The sequence below is a fragment of the Xenopus laevis genome, chromosome 4L, assembly GCF_017654675.1.
Source record: "Xenopus laevis strain J_2021 chromosome 4L, Xenopus_laevis_v10.1, whole genome shotgun sequence".
NCBI lineage: Eukaryota > Metazoa > Chordata > Amphibia > Anura > Pipidae > Xenopus > Xenopus laevis.
Genome location: NC_054377.1, coordinates 69,386,559 through 69,408,657, shown reverse-complemented (window position 1 = coordinate 69,408,657; position 22,099 = coordinate 69,386,559). Strand labels below are relative to the sequence as shown.

At 40.0% G+C, this 22,099-nt stretch overlaps 2 protein-coding genes across 5 annotated transcripts in view; one reads left to right on the top strand and one right to left on the bottom strand.

Annotated features, from left to right (window-relative positions):
• ffcskk.L (fucose kinase L homeolog) overlaps positions 1-12,390 on the bottom strand; it is a 36,224-nt gene extending 23,834 nt beyond the window's left edge. Inside the window, 9 exon segments of the mRNA NM_001114818.1 lie at positions 899-1,018; positions 3,470-3,550; positions 3,889-3,986; positions 5,551-5,623; positions 7,137-7,262; positions 7,417-7,467; positions 8,278-8,429; positions 8,944-9,085; positions 12,371-12,390. Coding sequence (NP_001108290.1) covers positions 899-1,018; positions 3,470-3,550; positions 3,889-3,986; positions 5,551-5,623; positions 7,137-7,262; positions 7,417-7,467; positions 8,278-8,429; positions 8,944-9,022 — 780 coding nt within the window. The 5' untranslated portion in view covers positions 9,023-9,085; positions 12,371-12,390.
• Positions 12,391-20,024: 7,634 nt separating this feature from the next.
• st3gal2.1.L (ST3 beta-galactoside alpha-2,3-sialyltransferase 2, gene 1 L homeolog) overlaps positions 20,025-22,099 on the top strand; it is a 46,588-nt gene continuing 44,513 nt past the window's right edge. For 2 of the 4 annotated variants that reach the window (XM_018256598.2, XM_018256596.2), the window contains exon 1: positions 20,025-20,219. The gene's annotated coding sequence lies outside the window, so the exon portion shown is untranslated. Of the gene's footprint in view, positions 20,220-20,258; positions 20,548-22,099 lie in introns of those variants that run through there. The other 2 variants (XM_018256599.2, XM_018256597.2) reach the window with 1 other exon arrangement.

The window sequence follows — 22,099 nt, the reverse complement described above, 5'->3', positions numbered from 1 at the left end:
ATAGCAGAGTGTAAGGCCACTCACCGTCTCCAGATGGATGTCTGTTCCTGAAACGTCCTTGCAGGCAAGTTGTCAGTCGCCAGCGGTGACGCGCCCGTGCGTTCGTGCGCGAGCGTTCGCCTTGTCGCGCGTGCGCCTAGTCGCGCGCGCGTCTTGGCGTGCGCGCGTACGTTCGTGCGCGCTGTGCGTCCTTGCGCATGCGAATTGACGCTGGGCCTATAAATTCACTGCTAACATGTGAACAAGTTGCTAGGTTATCTTAGTACATTTCCAAGAGACCCCAGCACTGTTTATTGACTTCCTGATATTGACCCGGCTATCCTTGACTCTGCTTGAACGCTACCTGCATCTGACCTCGGCCTGTTGACTCTGAACCTAAGCTGCCTGCATCTGACCTCGGCCTGCCTGACTTCGAACCTGAGCTGCCTGCATCTGACCTCGGCCCGTCTGACTTCGTCCATCTTGATCCCTACTGCTACTTTATCCGGACTCTCCGGCCTCTTTTCACGGCGCATTCTACCTGTTCCACCTTCAGGTTAGTCTGCTGTCGGTGGAAGCTGCTCGTGAGCCCTCCTCTACAAAAGATCCACTTAACGTCTAAACGTAAGTCTAACAGCAGAGTAAGGTTAGCGGTCCCCCCTAACAACTTAAACAGACACACTTTCTCACAGATTTTATGTAATTTCATTACGCATGTACAAATGTCAATAAAACTTGAATTAAAAAAGAAAACAAAATATCTAAAACACTAGAAAAGCAATCAGAAGGGGATTACAAATAATTTATTTAGCATCTACTATGCTACTAAAGCCAACAATTTCTATATGATGATTATTCTGTGTAAGAGGGCTTTTGGTATTACTATATGTGTATCTGAGTGAATTATGAGGTCTCCTACCTCTAAAGGTTCAGCTCCAGAATCTAGTCCTAGGTAGGTGCAGCCATCCAAGGGAGGGGACACATGGGTGCTAAGAAAACGTTCAGCTGTATCTGAAGAAAGGAACACAATTCCAGATACCTAGAGCAGACATGAAGATTTCTGTAAGCAATGCACGGACAAAAAACAACTTAATTTTATACTGCCTTATGACAATAATGACTTTAAAAATACAAAGCTATGACTTATATAGCAATAGAAAGCATCTACTGATGAATAAGAGTAATAAAAAAGATCCAGGATATTGCCAAATCCCAAGTATTTTGGGGTTCATTTACTTAGACATGGGTGTGGCTGCAGGTTGCACCCAATACCAGATAAAAAAAAATGGCACAAGGTGCTAAGACTGGTGGTAAGTAAAAGGCAGGCGGCACCCAATGCTACTTTAACTTGTATACTCAATGACGCACAAGTTAGGAGGAAGGTAGGGGGTGAGAGGGAGCCTTCACCTGCTCCTCATAAATATAGGCCTACTGGAAACAGTATTCCTAGTTGCGGCTGCAGGACAAATTAGGCTTCAGCTTAGTATTCCAACAAATCTTTTGCAAAGGGCTAAGTATTGGACTGAATCCAAACACTTATGGATATCTTAATTCTACAACTCTGGATGCATCTAAATAGGGCCCAAATTCTAGTGTTAAACTCTGCACATAGATTGCTAGAGTGGGCTAGTTTATGTGTAAACTACAAAGTGGAATTGGATTTGCCCTGCACATGTAAATAAAACCAAAATTTAAAGGAAAACTATACCCCCAAAATGAACATTTAAATATAATGTAAATATTACCCTTTTACATCTCTTTCCTTGAGCCACCATTTTGTGATGGTCTCTGTGCTGCCTCAGAGATCACCTGACCAGATATACTACAACTCTAACTGTAACAGGAAGAAGTGTTGAAGCAAAAGACAGAATTCGGTCTGTTAATTGGCTCATGTGACCTAACATGTATGGTTTGTTGGTATGTTTGTGTGCACAGTGAATCATACGATTCCAGGGGGTGGCCCTTATTTTTTAAAATGGCCATTTTCTATTTATGATTACCCAATGGCACATGCTACTAGAAAAGTATATTATTATGAAAATGGTTTATTTACATGAAGCTGGGTTTTACATATGAGCTGTTTTATGCAATATCTTTTTATAGAGATATACATGACTGACCACTCAGAGACCAGATGGTTGAATCTTGTCCAGTCTGGCCATTCACCGGAATGGCATGGATCCACTCATTTTGGTGCTCAAACAAGCAGATCTTAAAGTAGGTGACGGGGTTGTGGCACACACACATCAAAAAAGATGTATTTTGAAATTACATTTAAATTCCACACAGGGGAACTATGATCCAGTAAGATTGCAGGCTTTGGTATAAATTCAGGTGCCAGTAGATGCACTGAAGTAATACTAAAATCAGCCACAACTGTGACTCCTAACTCATCTATACATCTGCAACAACCAGTATTTGAGTGTTATCACTTTTCCTGGGGAAAAAGGTTAAATTAAAAAGAGTAAAATTGTTGCAGATTAACATTTTCATTTCTGTCCTTCTCAACAAAATAAGTGGATCCTGATTTGATACTAGATCTAGAACTGGGAGTTCCAGTCTGTGGACATCATTTGTTGTTGTAGTACCTAACATCTGCCACCTGTCAAAGCATGTCAAAAGCTGATGGGATTACAGGTGCTATGGCACCCAAGTTGTATTCTTTACTAGAATTTTTCAGCTAGTGGAGAAGTGCCTTTCACTGCCGCAGCCATTTAAGATGGAAATTTCAAGTGTGCGAGTTGTAGCTGCTGTTAAGTGTTATTCTGACTGGGAGTGTTCTGGCATTCTCTATGCTTCATGTGCCATTTGCCTAGCAACCAAAATCTTTCTTAACTGTGAGGACAAAATCCAATTTAAAGACAAAAATCAGGGTCTTTTTTATAGCGCACTCTTGCGCTGGCTTAAATGAGCACAGCACCGGCGATTTTTAATTTTAGCCAGCACAAGAGTGAGGGAAGGTGTTCGGGGAGATTGGTCGTCACAAAGACAAGACGATTAGTCGCCAGGCGACTAAATCTCCCCAAAACAGAATTCCCCTTGAGAAAGGCTAAAAGCCGAAACGTCGGGGTGATTCTCCTCTTAGGGCAGGTGTATCCGCTTTTCTCTTTGTCCCCTATTGCTGTTTGACCATATTTAAGTGGTATGTATAATTGATCTCTCGTGATATCTTCTGACATATTTTTACCCTGTATTATGTATGTACATTCTTTTTTTAAATATATCTAAATATATGACTATTCAAATACCACTTGGTCTTGCTGTTTATTTGGTGTGCAGGCCCTTTTTGGTTAACATAAATCTCCCCGAAACGCCTAGTGTGACCTTACCCTAAATGAACAGGGACCCCCATTGTGAATTTTAGCAATCTGACAATTCTCATAGTTGTAGGGCAACAGAAACTACAAAGCTAACTGAAAAGCTAAATACTTACTTGCTTAAGATACAGATAAGCAAAAAATAGAGAAGTTAAAAGAAACAGATAGCATACCAGAGGGACCTTCTGATCTCCAATGATACACTGCTGAATTCTTTCTTCTGAGCCACAATAGACAATGTCTCTAACTAAACCCTGGAGAAAAAAAATAGTTCAGCAATAAAGTATATTCAAAATGCACATAACCAATCTACACTAAGAGCTCAGTAAAGGTATTAAGTTCTAATAATGTGGAATCCTGATTGTCTTACTTGAAGCCATTTCACATTTACAACTCTTACTTATTCAAAAAGCAAATCAGAACACAACCCCAATCCCACCCCCAGGCTTTGTGTCCCTATCCACTGCTTTAAGCCCCATGGTGACACAATCCAACAGTTTGGAAATTCTGCCCTTTAACTAAAACTGTTCTTGGTAGAATTAAATATGGAGACCACATATTATGTGGATAGATTACACAACATCCTACATACCTCTTTATTAGTCAGATAAACTCCATGATTTTTGGCATAGGCAGGAGTTCCTGGCACAGAGACTACTAGGGCACCACTAAACATATTCCAATCTACACCTAAAAAAACAAGTGTTTGTTAGAAAATTATATGCGAAAAAGAAAAAATATGCAAATGTATTCCTTCTATAAAGAGCAAAGTGTTCTGTTTTTCTTCTCTAGAGTGTCTTGGTAGACTATCGGGACTAGCTCTCCTGAATTTCACCTTAAAGGAAGATTAAAATGCAATAACAGGAACATTTCTTTTCCTGCTAAATACTGTCTTTCGCTGTTAAGCAAGTCAGTTTGGACATTTTATCATTATTAATAATAATAACACATATTTATAAAGTGCCAACATCTTCCGCAGTGCTGTACAATAAATAGGTAGAGATATTGTACATACAGATTTGCCTACAAAAAAACAATAATCGATAGATGAGGTAGAGGGCCTAGCCCAAATGAGCTTACAATCTAAAATATATATACATTGATAAAGTTGCATAACTACAGAGAGAGGATAGCCCACAGTCATGGGGAAGTCCGGGTCTGCTTCCTTTGCAGATGGGCCTCTGGGCGACCCACAATGTTCGCTAAATCGTAGGTCACCAGAAGGCCCGGACTGGCAATCTGTGGGTTCTGGCAAATGCCAGAGGGGCTGCTATAAGATGCCATATACAGTCAGTATTTAGTGGGCTGGTGGGGGCTGTTTGGGCCTCTGTTTGGGCTGATTGGGCCTCTGTGTACTTGAAATTCCAGGGCCTATTTTAATTCTCAGTCCGGACCTGGTCACCAGCAGTTTTTTTGAGCATCACAGGTGACATATACATTTTTTTTGGTCAGGGGTGATCTGCAACTTTGCCCGCCGGGGTGTGGCCCTGGACCCCCAAAGCTACACCACTGCACTTATACGCACATAAAAACATCAGATTGCGCTTTGGACCACCACCTGGGTGATCAAACCAGGTAAAGACCTGCTCATTAGGCAGCCAAAGAAGAGAATCTGCCTTTGTACACCTGGCTTAAGTAAAACTCAAGCAGGCTCAAGTAAAACACAAGCAGGACATACACTGTGCAACACACACTAATGAAAAAGACCCACAAAACCATGCAAAAAGAGGCTTGTACAAATGAAACCAGGAACATTGAAACAGAGGTACTTGCACACAAACCAGAGAGCAAGATAGATATAGACAGAAAGAAAAAAAAGCACACCAATAGAAACACACATCGGTACACAGGAGTCAGGCATATATACAATGTAATTTAGATAAACTTTACAGACAAGACAAAAGTGAAAGTGCAAGTGAAAAAACAAATAAAGAGTAGTAGGGACAGAGGCAGAAAGAGGAGGAAACAGTCAAAGTAAAAAGGATGCAAGCACACAGAGAATCAAAAGGATTAATTTACAAACAAGAAGGTAGGCGAAAAAGTACAAAATATGGACGCAATCTGGCTTTTTTTTTATTTTTGCATTTTGTACCCTACCTAAATGAATTGCACAGAGTCTGTGCTTTGTCTTTAGCACAGAGATCTGTGGCTGGCCCCATGAATTCAACATTCTCTTTGTTTGGCATCACTGTATTCATTCAAATTAACAATGGTGGATCACCCCTTTTTAGAAATAAGGTAATAAGTAACTTACTTGGTTTTGTGGGAACAGTCAATACCATGTCAGTACTGCAGATCCACACACCTGGAGGGGAGCCAGGGCACAGCTAGATACAACACAGTAGAACAAAGTTGATAAGCAGTCAGTTGAAAAAAGTCACTAACCCCAGAGCATGTTAAAGGGATACTGTCATGGAAAACATGTTTTTTTCAAAACACATGAGTTAATAGTGCTACTCCAGCAGAATTCTGCACTGAAATCCATTTCTCAACAGAGCAAACAGATTTTTTTATATTCAATTTTGAAATCTGACATGGGGCTAGACATTTTGTCAATTTCCCAGCTGCCCCAGGTCATGTGACTTGTGACTGCACTTAAGGAGAGAAATGCTTTCTGGCAGGCTGCTGTTTTTCCTTCTTAATGTAATTGAAGGAGTCTCAGTGGGACATGGGTTTTTACTATTGAGTGTTGTTCTTAGATCTACCAGAGAGCTGTTATCTCGTTACCTTCCCATTGTTCTTTTGTTTGGCTGCTGGGGGGGAAAGGGAGGGGGTGATATCACTCCAACTTGCAGTACAGCAGTAAAGAGTGATTGAAGTTTATCACAGCACAAGTCACATGACTTGGGGCAGCTGGGAAATTGACAATATGTCTAGCCCCATGTCAGATTTCAAAATTGAATATAAAAAAAATCTGTTTGCTCTTTTGAGAAATGGATTTCAGTGCAGAATTCTGCTGGAGCAGCACTATTAATTGATTAATTTTGAAAAAAAAATTTTTTTCCCATGACAGTATCCCTTTAAGTGTACCCCAAGCATTCCTGTACCTTTCAAAGCTGACAGTTTCAAGCCATGACAATAGCACATCTAGGGGCACATTTACTTAGCTCGAGTGAAGGAATAGTAGAAAAAATACTTTGAATTTCGAATGTTTTTTTTGGCTACGTTGACCATTGAATTGGCTACTTCCACCTTCGACTTCGAATCGAACTAAAAATCGTTAGACTATTCGACCATTCGATAGTCGAAGTACTGTCTCTTTAAAAAAAGCTTCGAGCCCTTACTTCGCCAACTAAAACCTACTGAGGTACAATGTTAGCCTATGGGGAAGGTCCCCATAGGCTTTCTAGCAAATTTCTGATCAAAGGAATTTCGTTCGATTGATGGATTAAAATCCTCGAATCGTTTGATCGAACGAATAGCGCTAAATCCTTCGACTTCGATATTCGAATATTGAGGGTTAATTAACCCTTGATATTCGACCATTAGTAAATGTGCTACTATATGTCATACAACATACTGATGTTAGGCTACCTTAGTTTAAGAAATCCTGGTTTGCCTTGCCTTACTAAATGTAGCTTGAAATAACCTCTGGCTGCACTTCATGGAAATTAAACATGATTGCACTGCAAGATTTGACTCAGATGTTTATATTTCATCTGAAAAGCTACTTTTAAACCAACCAACAGGTTAGCTAGTTCAGAAACATGTTAGGAGATAAATTATTCAAGATGTTAAATGCTCGATGTGATCTATAATCCTAATGCTATAATCCTAATATATATCTATAATCTCAATAATATTTACACTGTAAATGCATGGCTATAATATAGAGGTCACCTGGTATTTCAAAGTATCCAGCAAACTGTCCAAGTTGCAGGTCAAGGCTTCAACAGGCTGTCGAGGATCTTCAACAGGAAGTATGGTAAAACCCCTACCACAGTCATCAAACAGAAAGTCACGACCCTGCAATGAAAATAGTTATTATTATTATAGTGATTGGACTATCCTAGTAACTGTTTGGATACTACAGTCAATATTTCAAGGAATGCATGTGACTTTTTTGAGTTTTTACAAAATTTTACAGAAATGTACGTGACCAGCTTAGTAGCCTACTTACCATGTGCAATATTAACAAGCGTGCCCCCTGCAAGACATCTAATGAAACTACCTAAAAGAGACAGTAAAAAAAAACAAAGGGTTTCTTGAAAACTTTTAATGCAATCAAAACTCAGAAATCACAACTTAGCACTGCAGAGACGATGCTATGAATTTTTTATTAATTAATTAATTATTTTCCCTATGCACGAGCAACTTAAAAATGCAACTTAATATAAAATACAAGTTGATCAATAATAAAAATGCATATTATAATATTCAAATACATATATATCATAAATTGTAACAGACATCATTTAGCACTGAATATAGACTTGCTATTCAACTAAATATTTATATATATACATGATTTGAAAAGTACAGTATTCATTTTAAACTGTTTTCACTAGGTTTTATTGTGAGTGCAATACGAGTGCAAATATTATTTTGCAAAAATGGGGTTTACTATATCATACACTTTAGAAGATACAAATATCCAATTGAAAAATTTGAACTTTTTTATCCTGTAACTCCTGCAGAGCTAAACTAGCATGGGCATGCCAAAAAACCTCATGTATTAATATTAGCAACAATATTAGATTTAAACTTCATCCTCTTATGTCCCTTAACATACTTTTTAATTGCAATGTTTGTGCCCCTTCTTGACTATTATTGCATTGTAAAAAAGTACTGCCTACACAGTAGCACTATATAAATAAAAACTCACACAGTACAAATGTATATAGATCGTTTAAAAAACAATTATTAATCACCCATAATTATTCCACCCGCGTACGTACAGACTTTTCCCAAATCTAAAAAATTGGAATTACATTAGAAGAGGACACGCTATACAGGGATATGTTTGAGTTTGGACACTTACTGTGTAACCGGCCTTGGCACTCAAATGTTCCGCAGCTACCAAAAGTGCGTTTAGGGTTGCACCGCCACTTCCAACATGAGCCTGAGGATCCTCAACAGTCAAGAGAAGAGCTCCAGGGGGCAGCACACCACGCCGCTGCCTTATCTCAAGTTCTGGAAAGGATACAAGTATACACATATCATAGAAAACTACAGGTCAAGACACAGGAGGTGTAGGAAGGATAACACCTGTAATGTAAAAGTTTCTACTTTTAGAAACCAGGGGGGTGCAGTTGACCGACAGCACAAGCAAAATTGCTGGTCATCTGCAACCCCCCCTGCACAAAATCATTGAGAGGGCCCAAATAATGTTTTCAAGTTTTTTCAAGTCACGCCTCTCTTGCCTCTCACTAGCCAAAGACAAAGACAGTTGTGTTTTCTAGCATTACTCTATAGATCCCTAGTTTTACATCTACTACAACTGATACTCAAAACTTCCACGGCTTTTGTCACCATGACAAAACCATCACTTTAATACTAATGGCATAGGATATCTGAGTTTTCATATATAAAGTAAAAATAAAGATTCTGAGCTTTAATAAAGGAGCAGAAAGTCTGGACTGTAATGCAAGAAACTATTCTGGTGCCGATGACTGTATATAGTTAAAAAAAATAATTGTGGTCTTACCTCTTTGAAAAGCACAGACACTATCTTTATGCTGACAGGTAAGAACCAGAACTGTCCAGTCTGCCTCTTGTGAATCCATTTAGCTCACATATGTTCCAACACCAGGATGAAGAAAATACAATTAAAAAAAACAACAGAGAGGCTGGAAAAGACAAAGTAGCACTTGTCAGTACATGATTACACAATATTTTATCTGTAAGTCGGGCTCTGGACTGGCAATTTGGAAACAGGCAAATGCAAGAGGGGTTGCTGTAAACTGTCATAAACCTGGACTTTATATATTTATTTATATTGTTCTTATTATAACTTTGTTGGACCATAGACATGGATAGAATAAAATGATCTTTGTGACTGATCATAGAACAAGAAAGCTATAGAATCCTGCAGCCAACTGCATCTGTTGGTATTGTGAATCATACCAGGCACCGCTAAAATATTTTTGTAAGTCAAAAGTAAAACAAATATCTCAGATGATAAATTAGGGCATGATTCTCTTTTTAAAGGACAGGAAGGTACAATCTGTTTCTAACTGGTTCTAACTACACAGTGTACTGCAAATATTAATAAATCTACTTAGAAATGGCCCAGTTAAGACTGCAAGTTTCAATATGTTTTCTAATTTACAACCAGAGATTCATACTGCCTAGCCATTCAAAATTCAAACCTTTAGACTAATGTTACACTTGGTATTTTCTCCACAAGCTGAGAAAATGCAACTTGAATTTGTAGCCAGTAAAATTAACGTCATTTGTCACATTGCCAGATTTTAGCCAGAAAATACCAAATGTGACCAGCGTCAGACTGGTACATTGGGGGCCGATCGGGGCTGTGACATGAAGGCCCCCCTCCTGAAGTCCAACTTCCCCCCACTGCGAATGCAGACACCACGTCACATTGCACTGCGTCTATTTCAAGTACTTCTTAAGTGGGGCAGGCAGATCTGGGAAGCAGTCGTGGGCTGGTGCCCACTGGGTTTTTTAGCGGTGTCCTGACGGCCCAGTCCGACCCTATTGGCACTACAATTAACAAATAATTGAAACTGCTCAGTCCTATAATATTTGAAAAGGTAGTTAATTTTCATAGGGTGTTAATTATAAACATCTCAAAACGCTAAAAAAGTATTAGCTTTAACACTTTCTCACCCTATAACAACTATGACCTGGGTGTAGAAACCCCAGGTCCGACGCTTTCATGTAAATCACAATAAATGAAGGCCGTCTGAGAATGGAAAAAACACTCACCTGACGTATCGAGTGGTCCGGGTGCATCGCCCCAAACCCGTAGCAGTAGGTGTCTGTGCAGATAATGAAGAAAATCAGCAAGCACTCGGAAACAACTCTTTAGGTAAAATTCAGCTTTTATTTCAACAGGTTAAAACCATTACATCCTGACGCGTTTCGTATCTAAACAATATATATAACGCGACTATGATTACGTATCGTTTAGATACGAAACGCGTCAGGATGTAATGGTTGAAATGTTGAAATAAAAGCTGAATTTTACCAAAAGAGTGGTTTCCGGAGTGCTTGCTGATTTTCTTCATTATCAACCCTGAATGTGGCATTTGCCTGTTTATGTGAGAGTAACTCAGGACCCCAGGGCTGCAAAGCTCCCATCCCAGTGCTACACAATGAGCCACCATGCTGCCCCCTTTCATTTGCCCTGTGCTTAAAGTGATACTGACACTAAAAAAGTACATTTTAAAATATGAATGTACATTAAAAGATACCTATAGGTCATGTTGATCGTTTTTTGCTGAGAGGTTTGTTTTTGTAAGTTATTGTTAGTTGAAGCTGGAGAGTAAGAGCTATACTATCATTGCATTGAGAAGCAGGTGCATTTTGCTATAATTTCCTGTTGTCATAAAACTGCTCATTTGGTTGGACTTAAAGCAGGATGTGTTGCATGAGAGTGGGGTTTGAGCCAACAAGAGAAAGAAAAAGAAACAGCCTTCTTCCAGCGCACATCATCAGGAGAGCCTGGTAAGCAACACTGGTATAGGTCAAGAGAAAATTGAGTCAATAGGTAATATTATGCCCACGACTGATGGGAATCTGAAGCATTCTAATAGTGCTTAACTGAGCTCAGCTGACATTCAGGGGCCCATTTACTTAGCTCGAGTGAAGGAATAGAGGAAAAAAAACGTTGAATTTCGAATCTTTTTCTTGGCTACTTCGACCATCGAATCGGCTACTTCAACCTTCGACTTCAACCTTCGAATCGAACGATTCAAACTAAAAATCGTTCGACTATTCGATAGTCGAAGTACTGTCTCTTTAAGAAAAAAACTTCGACCCCCTAGTTTGCCACCTAAAAGCTACCAAAGTCAATATTAGCCTATGGGGAAGGTCCCCATAGCCTTTCTAAGTATTTTTAGGTCGAAGAAAAATCGTTCGATCGATGGATTAAAATTTCGATCGAACGAATAGCGGTAAATCCTTCGACTTCGATATTCGAATTCTGCAACTGGGCAGTAACCTATGGCAATCAATCAAATAGTTGCATTTTATTGTTCAACCTGCGGCTGGCTGAAAAAAAGTCAGTAATTGATTGGTTGCTATGGGCTACTGCCTAGGTGCAAATTTGCCCAGTGTTTATAAATGAACCCCTACAGTGTGTGGTGATGGCTAAGAGAAGTTATAGCAATATATAAATATGCAGGTGATAGTGTATCAACATAGGGTGCAATGTGATGGGAAAAGAAAAACGTAGAAAATACAGGTAAAATAATGCTCTGTTCTGAAAACAACATTAGGAAAATTATATTCTCTTTTTTGCATGTATGTAAGATGAAGCGGTGTACATATTACTATACATTATTTTAGCCCAATTATAGGTCTGTAACTCTGTATATGTTTTTTGTAGCCCTTGACCACTAACATTCATTGCAGCCTTGGACCCAAGAACAAATAATTTTAAGCATTCAACTCTTTCTAGGCATAATCAATAAAAAATCAGCAGACCACTGAGTAGCCCTCCGTATAAACAATCCTTGCCCATCACCCAGCTTATTAACGTTTTAGATATAAAGCAGCTCGTTACACAGATGCTTCTTAGTGGACTGGCAATGTGTTTTGACTGTGACTGGATGATCAGGAAGTAGAATGTGACTTTACTTTTAATGTCAGACTTCCTTGTTTACTGCAAGAAATAACAAAAACTGTACATATTTCCTAATTCAAACAACAGGCGCAGTTTGACACATGCCCTATTCATTAAACTAATGTTGATATATGGCATATACTGCCTCCTTAAAGAAAAAGTAACACCAATATATTTTAGTAATCCTCTAAACTGCTTTAAGAATATGTACTGTAAATACTGCTCTCTTTTACATTTTCCAGCTGCTTCACCCAGAAATACATTTACAAACTGTTTCTTAGCTCTATTGCAGTTTCTAAATAGGGAAATCAGGCAGCCTGAATACCTCTGCAAGCTCGAACCGGAAGTCAGCACGTCCTGTCAGCTTTGTACTGGAGGCGTTTCAGTAATCAGCTTCTGCAGTGTAAATTTATGTCTGGAATCTGTCACAACCCTCCCCCAAAATTCAAACAAAAGCTGGCTGGAGGGACAAAAATGTAATTTTACACTGCAAAGGCTGCAGAGAAGTCTGTTTGCTAAAGCTCTGATGACTTCCGCTTTAGCAAGAGCCAGTATTCAGACTGTATGGTGCCTGACTTAAAGGGACAGTATACCCTATTTTTCAACATAGATTTGGTAAATAGAGCTTGTGCTAAACATACTTTTTCCCTGTTCTTTTAATTTGAAAATATCTATATATTTTGTTATGTTTTACTCTAAACAGGACAACATTTGAAGTTGAAGCTAAAGTCACATTCTACTTCCTGATTGGTGGCATAACTAATGAGGAAGTAGCGAAAGAGGGTGTCACAAGTAGGAATGCACCCAATCCAGGATTCTGCCTTTTTCAGCAGGACTCGGATTCTGCCCTGCCAAACCGAATCCGAATTTGCATATGCGAATTAGGGGCAGGGAGGGAAATCACGTGACTCTTTGTCACACAACAAGGAAGTAGAAATTTTTCCCCTTCCCACCCCTAATCTGCATATACAAATTAGGATTTTGATTTGGTTCTGTATTCGGCGGAAGCTTTCGCAAAGGGTTCGGGGGTTCGACAGAATCCAAAATTGTGGATTTCGGTGCATCCCAAGTCACAGGTGACCCATAATTTTGCACATGAGATTTCACACCTGTCGGGCTCCAAACAGACCAGCAGTCCACTGAGAAGCCATTGTACAATGAGCTGCTCTTTATCAAAAAAAAAAAAATACAGGATCTAGCTGGGGGGATGAAAGGGGTTTATTTACTGTATACTGAGGCTGCTCAGAGGACTGCTGATTTGTATGAATTTTGACACATACAAATAAAATCATTTGAAAATTTGTTTTGTATAATTATATGCGCGTGTATTCTGTGTCCCAATGATGTAATATGAATATCAGCTGATTTGGGGACCAAGCAGGTTTGAAATTTTTTTCTGGAAATGTACCAAATTTTTTAAATTTAAAATATCTAGTGGTGGTCAGGGTTCACTGGCCTTGGCAATGAGAAAGCAAATGAGAATACTATATATCTGAAGGATAGAGAGAGAGAGAGAGAGAGAGAGAGAGAGAGAGAGAGAGAGAGTAAGGGACGCACACCCTAAGCAAAATGTAGACTTGGGTGCCAGTCTGGAAAAAATTCGATAAGCAATGCAGGATGACGGCACACCAAGAAGTAACAGCAACACAAACGTTTTAAAGATAGAAAGGGAGGTTTATTATATATATATATCCTTCAGAATGGACCAGCACACCAGATTTTCAAGTGTTCAAATTTTCTTTATTGCCATAACACTCGTGCATCCAACGTTTCGGCCCGCATTGGGGCCTTTATCATCCTTGATAAAGGCCCCAATGCGGGCCGAAACGTTGGATGCACGAGTGTTATGGCAATAAAGAAAATTTGAACACTTGAAAACCTGGTGTGCTGGTCCATTCTGAAGGATACACATTATTTTGACCAAAGCACCCACAAAGAAAAGCAAAGGCAAGAGTGCAGGTACTATCTGGACATTTATATATATATATATATATATATATATATATATTTAATAAAGAAACCTTTTAAACTTTATCTTTACAATGAAGCTGTGAGTGCTTTCATCTACTGGACTATATATATATATATATATATATATATATATATATATATATATATATATATATATATATATGTTTATTAAAAAATGTAAATGTAATGTAAAAACCCAGAAGACTTTATGACTGTTGGTAGTTTAAATATACTACTATGCATCATGTCTGATGGTCAAGAGGGTGCAGCTGAACTTGAAAACTTAAAGGGATACTGTCATGGGAAAAAAACATTTTTTCAAAATGAATCAGTTAGTGCTGCTCCAGCAGAATTCTGCACTGAAATCCATTTCTAAAAGTTTTTTTATATTCAATTTTGAAATCTGACATGGGGCTAGACATATTGTCAATTTCCCAGCTGCCCCAAGTCATGTGACTTGTGCTCTGATAAACTTCAATCACTCTTTACTGCTGTACTGCAAGTTCAAGTGATATCACCCCCCTCCCTTTTCCCCCCCCAGCAGCCAAACAAAAGAACAATGGGAAGGTAACAAGATAGCAGCTCCCTAACACAAGATAACAGCTACCTGGTAGATCTAAGAACAACACTCAATAGTAAAAACCCATGTGTCACAGAGACACATTTAGTTACATTGAGAAGGAAAAACAGCAACCTGCCAGAAAGCATTTCTCTCCTACAGTGCAGGCACAAGTCACATGACCAGGGGCAGCTGGGAAATTAACAAAATGTCTAGCCCCATGTCAGATTTCAAAATTGAATATAAAAAAAAACTGTTTGCTCTTTTGAGAAATGGATTTCAGTGCAGAATTCTGCTGGAGTAGCACTATTAACTGATGCGTTTTGAAAAAAAAATGTTTTCCAATGACAGGATCCCTTTAACAATAGTTTTTGTCGAATTTGATCAGGGATGGAACCTCCTTGCCTTTCAACTTAGCCACATCTACACAGAACCTGCCCTAACACTAGCTGGTCTAACTATAACGGTGATGTTAGAACTGGCTTTCACCTGGACGCTTCACCTGAGGTTGGTATGCAGAGGCTCTTGGCCCCATTAAAGGAACAATAATACCAAAAAATTAAAGCATTTTAAAGTAATTAACATATAATATACTATTAGCATACACTGGTAAAAACTGTATGTTTGCTTCAGAAAGACTACTAGAGTTTAAGATGCTGTATAGTCCTGGGGGTTGCTATTCAAGCTGGAAAAAGGAGAAAAGGAAAAAGTTACATAGCTTATTACAGATAAATCCTGTCCAATGCAATGTGTTTAATCTGTTGTCTGCTATGTAACCTGTGCTTTTCTCCAGCTTGAATTGCTGCCCCATGGCTAAACAGCAGCTTGTTTATATAAACTATAGTAGTCTTTCTGAAGAAAACATTATAATTTCATTACTCTGATACACTTTCAGTTTTTGGTGTTACTGTTCCTTTAATTATCTCCGAACATCAGTCAAAGAGCCCTGTCACAGCTCTTCATTTCTTTATTAGCAAACTCCTGCTAGAACCTTCTACACCAGGGGGCAGATTTATCAAGGGTAAATTTTGAAGTAAAAAATACTTCGAAATTCGACCGTCGAATTAAAATACTTCGACTTCGACATACAAAGGATTTTTCATAGAATTTGGTAATCGAATGTTCAAAGTAAAATAGTTCGGTCGAACGATTAAAACGTTCGATTCGACCGATTTTATCGTACGATCGAAAGATTTTACTTCGATGTGTAAAGGTCCCCATAGGCTAACATAGCACTTCAGCAGGTTTAATTTGAAGTATTGAAGTCAAAGTTTTTTTTAAAGAGACAGTACTTTGATTATCGAATATTCGAATATTCAAACTATTTATTCAGTATATAACTTAGTCCTGAAAATGTATGAAACAATTAATTGGGTATTTAAGGAATGGGCTGCACAACAGCCACACCTCCTCTGATGAAGCGCCCAATGGCACGAAATGCGTCGGCATGGTGGCAGAAAGAATCTCTTATTTGTATAAGGAAGGAATAGTACCAAGAGATCTAAGGATCACTAAAAAAAGTGGCCCACCTTTGGCAGGGATGATGCAGAGTTTATGGCAGCATGGAAAAAGACTTTACAAGTTCTGTGAATCTTATGACATTAACTATAAAACAAAAAAGAAAAGAACTTAAAGAATTAAATGCTGAAATAAATGAGATACAAAAAGATTTGTCCCAATTTAAGGCCACCGAATTATTTGAAGATTTAAATGAACAATCACAAAAATATTTCCAAATCTTTGAAAGAAAAGAAATAGTACACAGACAGAATAAATTTGAAAGAGACCAAATGGATTATAAAACTGGTCATATTTACTGGTGAAGGTTAGAACGATCAGAACCAAAATATAATAAAACAATAATGAAATATCACACAAAAAGTGGTAGAAGCAATGATAATACTGCTGTACATAGTGATACATCTTTTTTTTTTCGAGTTCTGCAAGTTTTTTTAGGAAGCCACGCGGATCTGGCGTCCCCTGTGCAAACAAAGATGGCAGAGAGAGCGAGAGATTGCGAGACTGTGACACAGTGAGGACCCAAAAGCAACAGCGAATGGTCTACTCCCAGAATGCTAAGCGAACCCGGAATTACCAGCGATAGTATGAATTTATACTGTCCCACAATATTATGTCGTTTAATGGCCAAATTTACCGCCAAATTACAGGCAGGGCTGTATTTTCCACCACTGTTTTATAAGTTGACTAAACGCAACAGGTAGCTTCGCTCTCAAGGCCAAAGATGCAGTAAACAAGGCTAGCTTGAGAACAGAAACTATCCACTACTCCCCTCGATAAAGGCTTTTAAACCATTGACCTGATGTAAGGCCCGAGGGCCCCGAGGTAGTAAGGACCAAGGAGGAGGTAACAAAGTCCGAGTTCGCAGTACAGAAGGAGTAGGCAGTAGAATAGTCGTAATCAGGCAGTAGAATCAGTTCAGGCAGACGAGGTTCAAAGACGAGAGTTCAGGCAAGGTCGGTACACAGGATAAACAATGATAAACACACCCAGGAATCAGCAAGCAAAAACCTATAATTGGGCATTGAGGAGAGTCTGAAACTGCTTTAAATAGGCCTGGGTTTGGCGCCAATTTGGACGCGCTGACGTCATGACGCGGACGCTGACGCACTGACGCCAGCGTCCTGACGCCGGCGCACATTCTGACGCCGGCGTCCGTTCCGACTCCGGCGACCAATCCGAGGGCGAAAAGACGCTGATGTCATCGTGCTGCGACCAGCAGGATCCAGGAGGCCGCCATCTTGGACGCCATCTTGGCGAAGATAATCGGTTTCCATTACACCTGAACATCTGCTGTCTTATGTGCTTTTTGTGCTGGGTGGTATGTATATAATATTTGTTTGTAAAATGTGTTGTTTGAGGGTGTTTTTTTACTTAGTTTGCAGGATCTTTATGTGTGTTATTATTTGTAGGTCAATCAGAATAGCCAGAAACAGACAAGAAAGTCAGGAACCATCAAATCAGTATTAAACAGTAATGCAGTGTACCCAGGAGTTTTGAGAATTTAATCTGGCCACCCGATCTGACAACCTACACTCTAGGCCAAATCAGGCCGGTGCAGTCGTTTGGCCCCTGTTCCAATGATCATCCGATCATTGGAACAGGGACCAAACAACTGCACCAGCCTGATTTGCAACAGTTATGGTCAGTTATGATCAACGTACTAATGTGGTCCCTGCCGGATGGGATTTTTAAACTTGCCTAACATATAACTGGGATGATATCAATTGGGTAAAAGCAAGTTTCAGTTTCTCAGTATTTTTCAGTGGACTGTAGCATGATAATGAGTTTTTGTAGAAACTTTAAAGAAAAGTCCACCTTTTTTTTAGCATGCTGTACATTAACTTCACTTTGCACACTGCATTCTGCTTTGCAAATGAGGCAAAAGGCTCCTCAGCATTGTCACAAGCTTTCACAATGCACAAGCTATCCTTTAATGCTATGTATGAATGTATACCTCAAATAAAGTTGTCTGGTTAATATATTAGCAGTCCAGAATGGTTCTAGTCAGGCCCTGTTGCTGACTCTCTAGCCCGGACTGGCAATCTGTGGGTTCTGGCAAATGCCAGAGGGGCTGCTGTGAGGTGCCATAGAAAGTCATACCTTAGTGGGCTGGTGGGGGGCTTTTTGGGCCTGTTTGTGGGCTGTTTGGGCCTCTGTGTACCTGAAATGACAGGGCCTATTTTGATTCTCAGTCCAGACCTGCCCAGTGCTTAGCAGAATACTGTCCTGGCCTGGAGTTCTCCCAGAAAGCACCACATTGAGACCTCCTTCCTGCTTCTTCTTTTGTTGCATGGGTGTCCATGCCCTGTCATTTTGAAGAAAAAAGAAGCGGAAGAAAAAGATTGCTCTGTGGTGCTCACTGAAAACAACCCCAGGCCAGGGCAGTTTTCAACTATTGACTTAGGGTATCAGGTAAGGTGATTATAATCACTTGGGAGTTTTTATGGAAGTTACAATCTGATTGGGACTAAGGCACCCCATTCAGTCCACTGACACGCTCTCTTTACCTTTATTTTTCTCACCTTTCTCACTGCTCTGCTTACTGATAACCTCTTAATTTGTCATCAATGCTCCAATGGCCAGCTGTGACATCTGCAATGCCATAAGTCTGGAAGCTAGTGTCGACTGTCATTACTGCAGGTACGCAACCTTAGGTTCTGCGCTGGAACAAAGGGGGCACAACAGGGGGGAACATGCCCGCTGGGAAATAAGGGGCTTGGCACAGACATATCGGCCCTGGGGGCCAGAGGAGGTTACTATTTGGTGCAATTCAACATGCACAATCTCCTTAGAAGCTCATCTGTCTTTCTTTCAGTTGAGCACAGTGGGATTTGTAATTACCAAGACTTCCACATACAGTCGGTCTTGAAAAGACTCAACTTCCCACAATCCCCTGGTGCCAGCAGCTCACTGCTGTTTAAAAATATCTAATCTGCAGATTTTGGGGGGCTAGGTAAAGGGGGATAATTTTCATTGTACAGGGAAATTGGAGTTCAAGAAGCGGAGATGAAAAAAGTCGGGGGGGGGATTGGACAAAGGCCCGCTGCAAGCTAAATATTGCTACGTACACAGTATAGTATACTGAGAAGATCGAATTATTGCGGGTGCCAGTAGCTTACAAGATGCTGCTTTTGTAGCTTCAGTATAGCGACGTCCAATCATCATTCTTACAGCATGTTTTGTACACTACGATGCCCCTGTGTCTGTTGATGCTGGAAGCTGTAGTCCTGTAGAGTATGGCCTGCTCTCAGCTGCATGGGCACATCAAAAAAAAACCCAATAGTTATAGTTATTTCAATAAGGTTAATAACAAGAATTAAGAATTCTTTTTTTTGCAATAAACCTCAGTTCTGGACACACTTAGAATATAATGGATTCACTCAGCGTATGCGTTTAGGATCCCTCAATCTTGTGTCTCAAATGTGCACCAAAAACTAAATGACACATTCAAGAGCCCTAAAAAAAATCATATGACTGTTTAAAGTTATGTTTTTTTTTTTAAAGAATTGAATGAGTCAGCCAACACTTTTGTGGAAGAAGATGAGGTACTTGCCAGATTCCATAAAAGGTGGATTTGGTGCATCCTTACCATATAACATTTGGGCTTAAAACATTTTGTGCATAGATAAAGCTCATAGATAAAAGGCAAAACAACTTAAAGCTCGTAGCTGCTGCACTTCTAACACCCCCTACCCATCTCAGAGTCCAGAACAGTGTGAGAGTTGTAGTTCTGTGACATGAACTAGCAGATCAGCCTTTTTACCACCTTCCAGCTGGACACAGGCAGATCTGCCCTGGGGGCCAGAGGAGGATTTCTATTTGGTGGATTTCAACACCCACAATCTCTTTCGTGGCTCATCTGTCTTTCATTCATTTGAGGGCAGTGGGATTTGTAGTGAAGACGCACCGAATACTTTGCTCTTGCACGTACAGACGGGGGTCGAAAAAACTCCATTTCCCACCATCCCCCGGGGCCAGCAGCTCACTGCTGTTTGAAATATCTGATCTGCAGATTCTGGGGGCTGGGAAAAGGGAGTTCCTTTTCATTGTACAGGGGAGTTGGGGATTAAAAAGAGGAGACGGGAAAAGCCGGGGGAGGATTGAAACAAAGGGCCGCTGTGAGGTAAATACTGCTATGTACACATTATAGTATAGAAGAACGCTGTTGACTGAATGATTGCGGGTGTGTGGAGCTCACAAGATGCTGCTGCTTTGTAGCTTCAGTGTGGAGATGTTTAACCATCATGCCTCCTGCATGCTTTGTACACTAATATGCGCCTCTGTCTGTGAATGCTGCTAAATGTAGTTCTGTATAAATGAATAAAATCACTGCAGGGAGGCTTTGCTAGGGTTTATGGTTAGAGAGCAAATGGAAGTCCCCAAACCCAGTTTGGGCATCATCGTTCAATATACTGAGTGCAAGGGTGGGACCCAAACAGCACAGAGAGGAGGTGAGTATTGTCTTGTTGCTATATACACATCCATTCTGGCTGGGTCATTTTCTGCAACATCCACAAGAAAGGGTCCCTTGTTCTGACTTGGTGATGTTTACAGAGCACATTTGTATTGTGTGCATTTGACAAAAGGTAAAATGAGCCCCTACCCCCCTGGAATCCAGCCACAATACCCCAATTAGGGTTGCCACCTGGCCGTTATTCTACCAGCCTGGCCGGTAAAAATGATGCTTGATGCCAATGTTATTAATAGGAAAAAAACGGGAAGAATATAGGAAGGCCGGTATTTTTTTCCCGAAAAGGCGGCAACCCTAACCCCAATAGAAGTGCAACCGGCTATTTGGTGTTCGTGTTACTGCTTTGCCTGTTCTGCACAGGGCAAAATCCCAGCCACTGAATAGTACAGATTAGTAACAGAGTATTCCATAAAATGCATTGCTGGCTCATCACTAGCTCTATAGGCTGCACTTTATCCAGGGAGATAGGACTCGCTATAGAAGGTAAGGCTTTGTTTGCACTACAGGATTTGATCCGATATTTGACGTCCAGATTGCATCAATGTGAATGCTTACCCACTATATATGTGGAAATGCAATTCAAAGTTGAAAGCAGTTGCAGCTGCAATTTCAGAATGACCTGAGCAGTTGGAACGATTCCCATTCATCTGCATAGAGCAGGGTTTCTCAATATTTTTCTCAGGGGACCCGCATTAAGTCAGGGAGTGAATGGCACAAACCGATAATTGGTTTAAAATTAATTATGCATCTAATTTTAATTACTGTGGTGGAAATTTGTGTTACTGTTTTTAAAGGGATCTGGCTGGTATATGCCACCAATCCGATCATATGTACACGGCGCAGTTTATATGTGAGCTATTCAGATGACTAGTTGTAATCTGAACGGGTTTCGTTAAATCGGATTTAATTAAATGATGTGTCCAGTTCAGATTTATTATCCAGACACGTGCAGATGCATTAATATGTGCAGGTTTAATGCAGCTTTGTGTTTTCAGGATATTGTCCAGACCACAGAAGGCTTAATAGAAGAATAAATAGTTTATGGTTAAACTGTTACAGTTTTAGAAATTGAAAACCTGGGACAGTGTAGGACTAGGGTATGTTGTTGCTTTTCTTGTAAACTTTATGTTAATGATAAACTTAATGATCTTGGTCATATATATGGTTTACAAATTTATTATTCAGAATTGGGTTTACCTTTCATCTTTTAGATAATATTTGTGTGTGCAGCATTGCCTGGGGGGCCTTGTAGGTGTGGTCAGATTTCCATCATCCACAAAAGAAACCTGAAGCCCATATGCAATATGGTAGGAATGCACCGATTCCTGGGTAAATTACCTGCCCTTATAAGTGTTAAGGTCCTTTTAAGGTGGCCATACACGGGCCGATAAAAGCTGCCGACAGACCGTGTCGGCAGCTTATTGGTCCGTGTATGGGGCCCCCCCGACGGGCTTCACCGATCGAGATCTGGTCGAAAGTCGGCCAGATCTCGATCGGATGGGACAGAAAATCCCGTCGGATCGCGGCCGCAT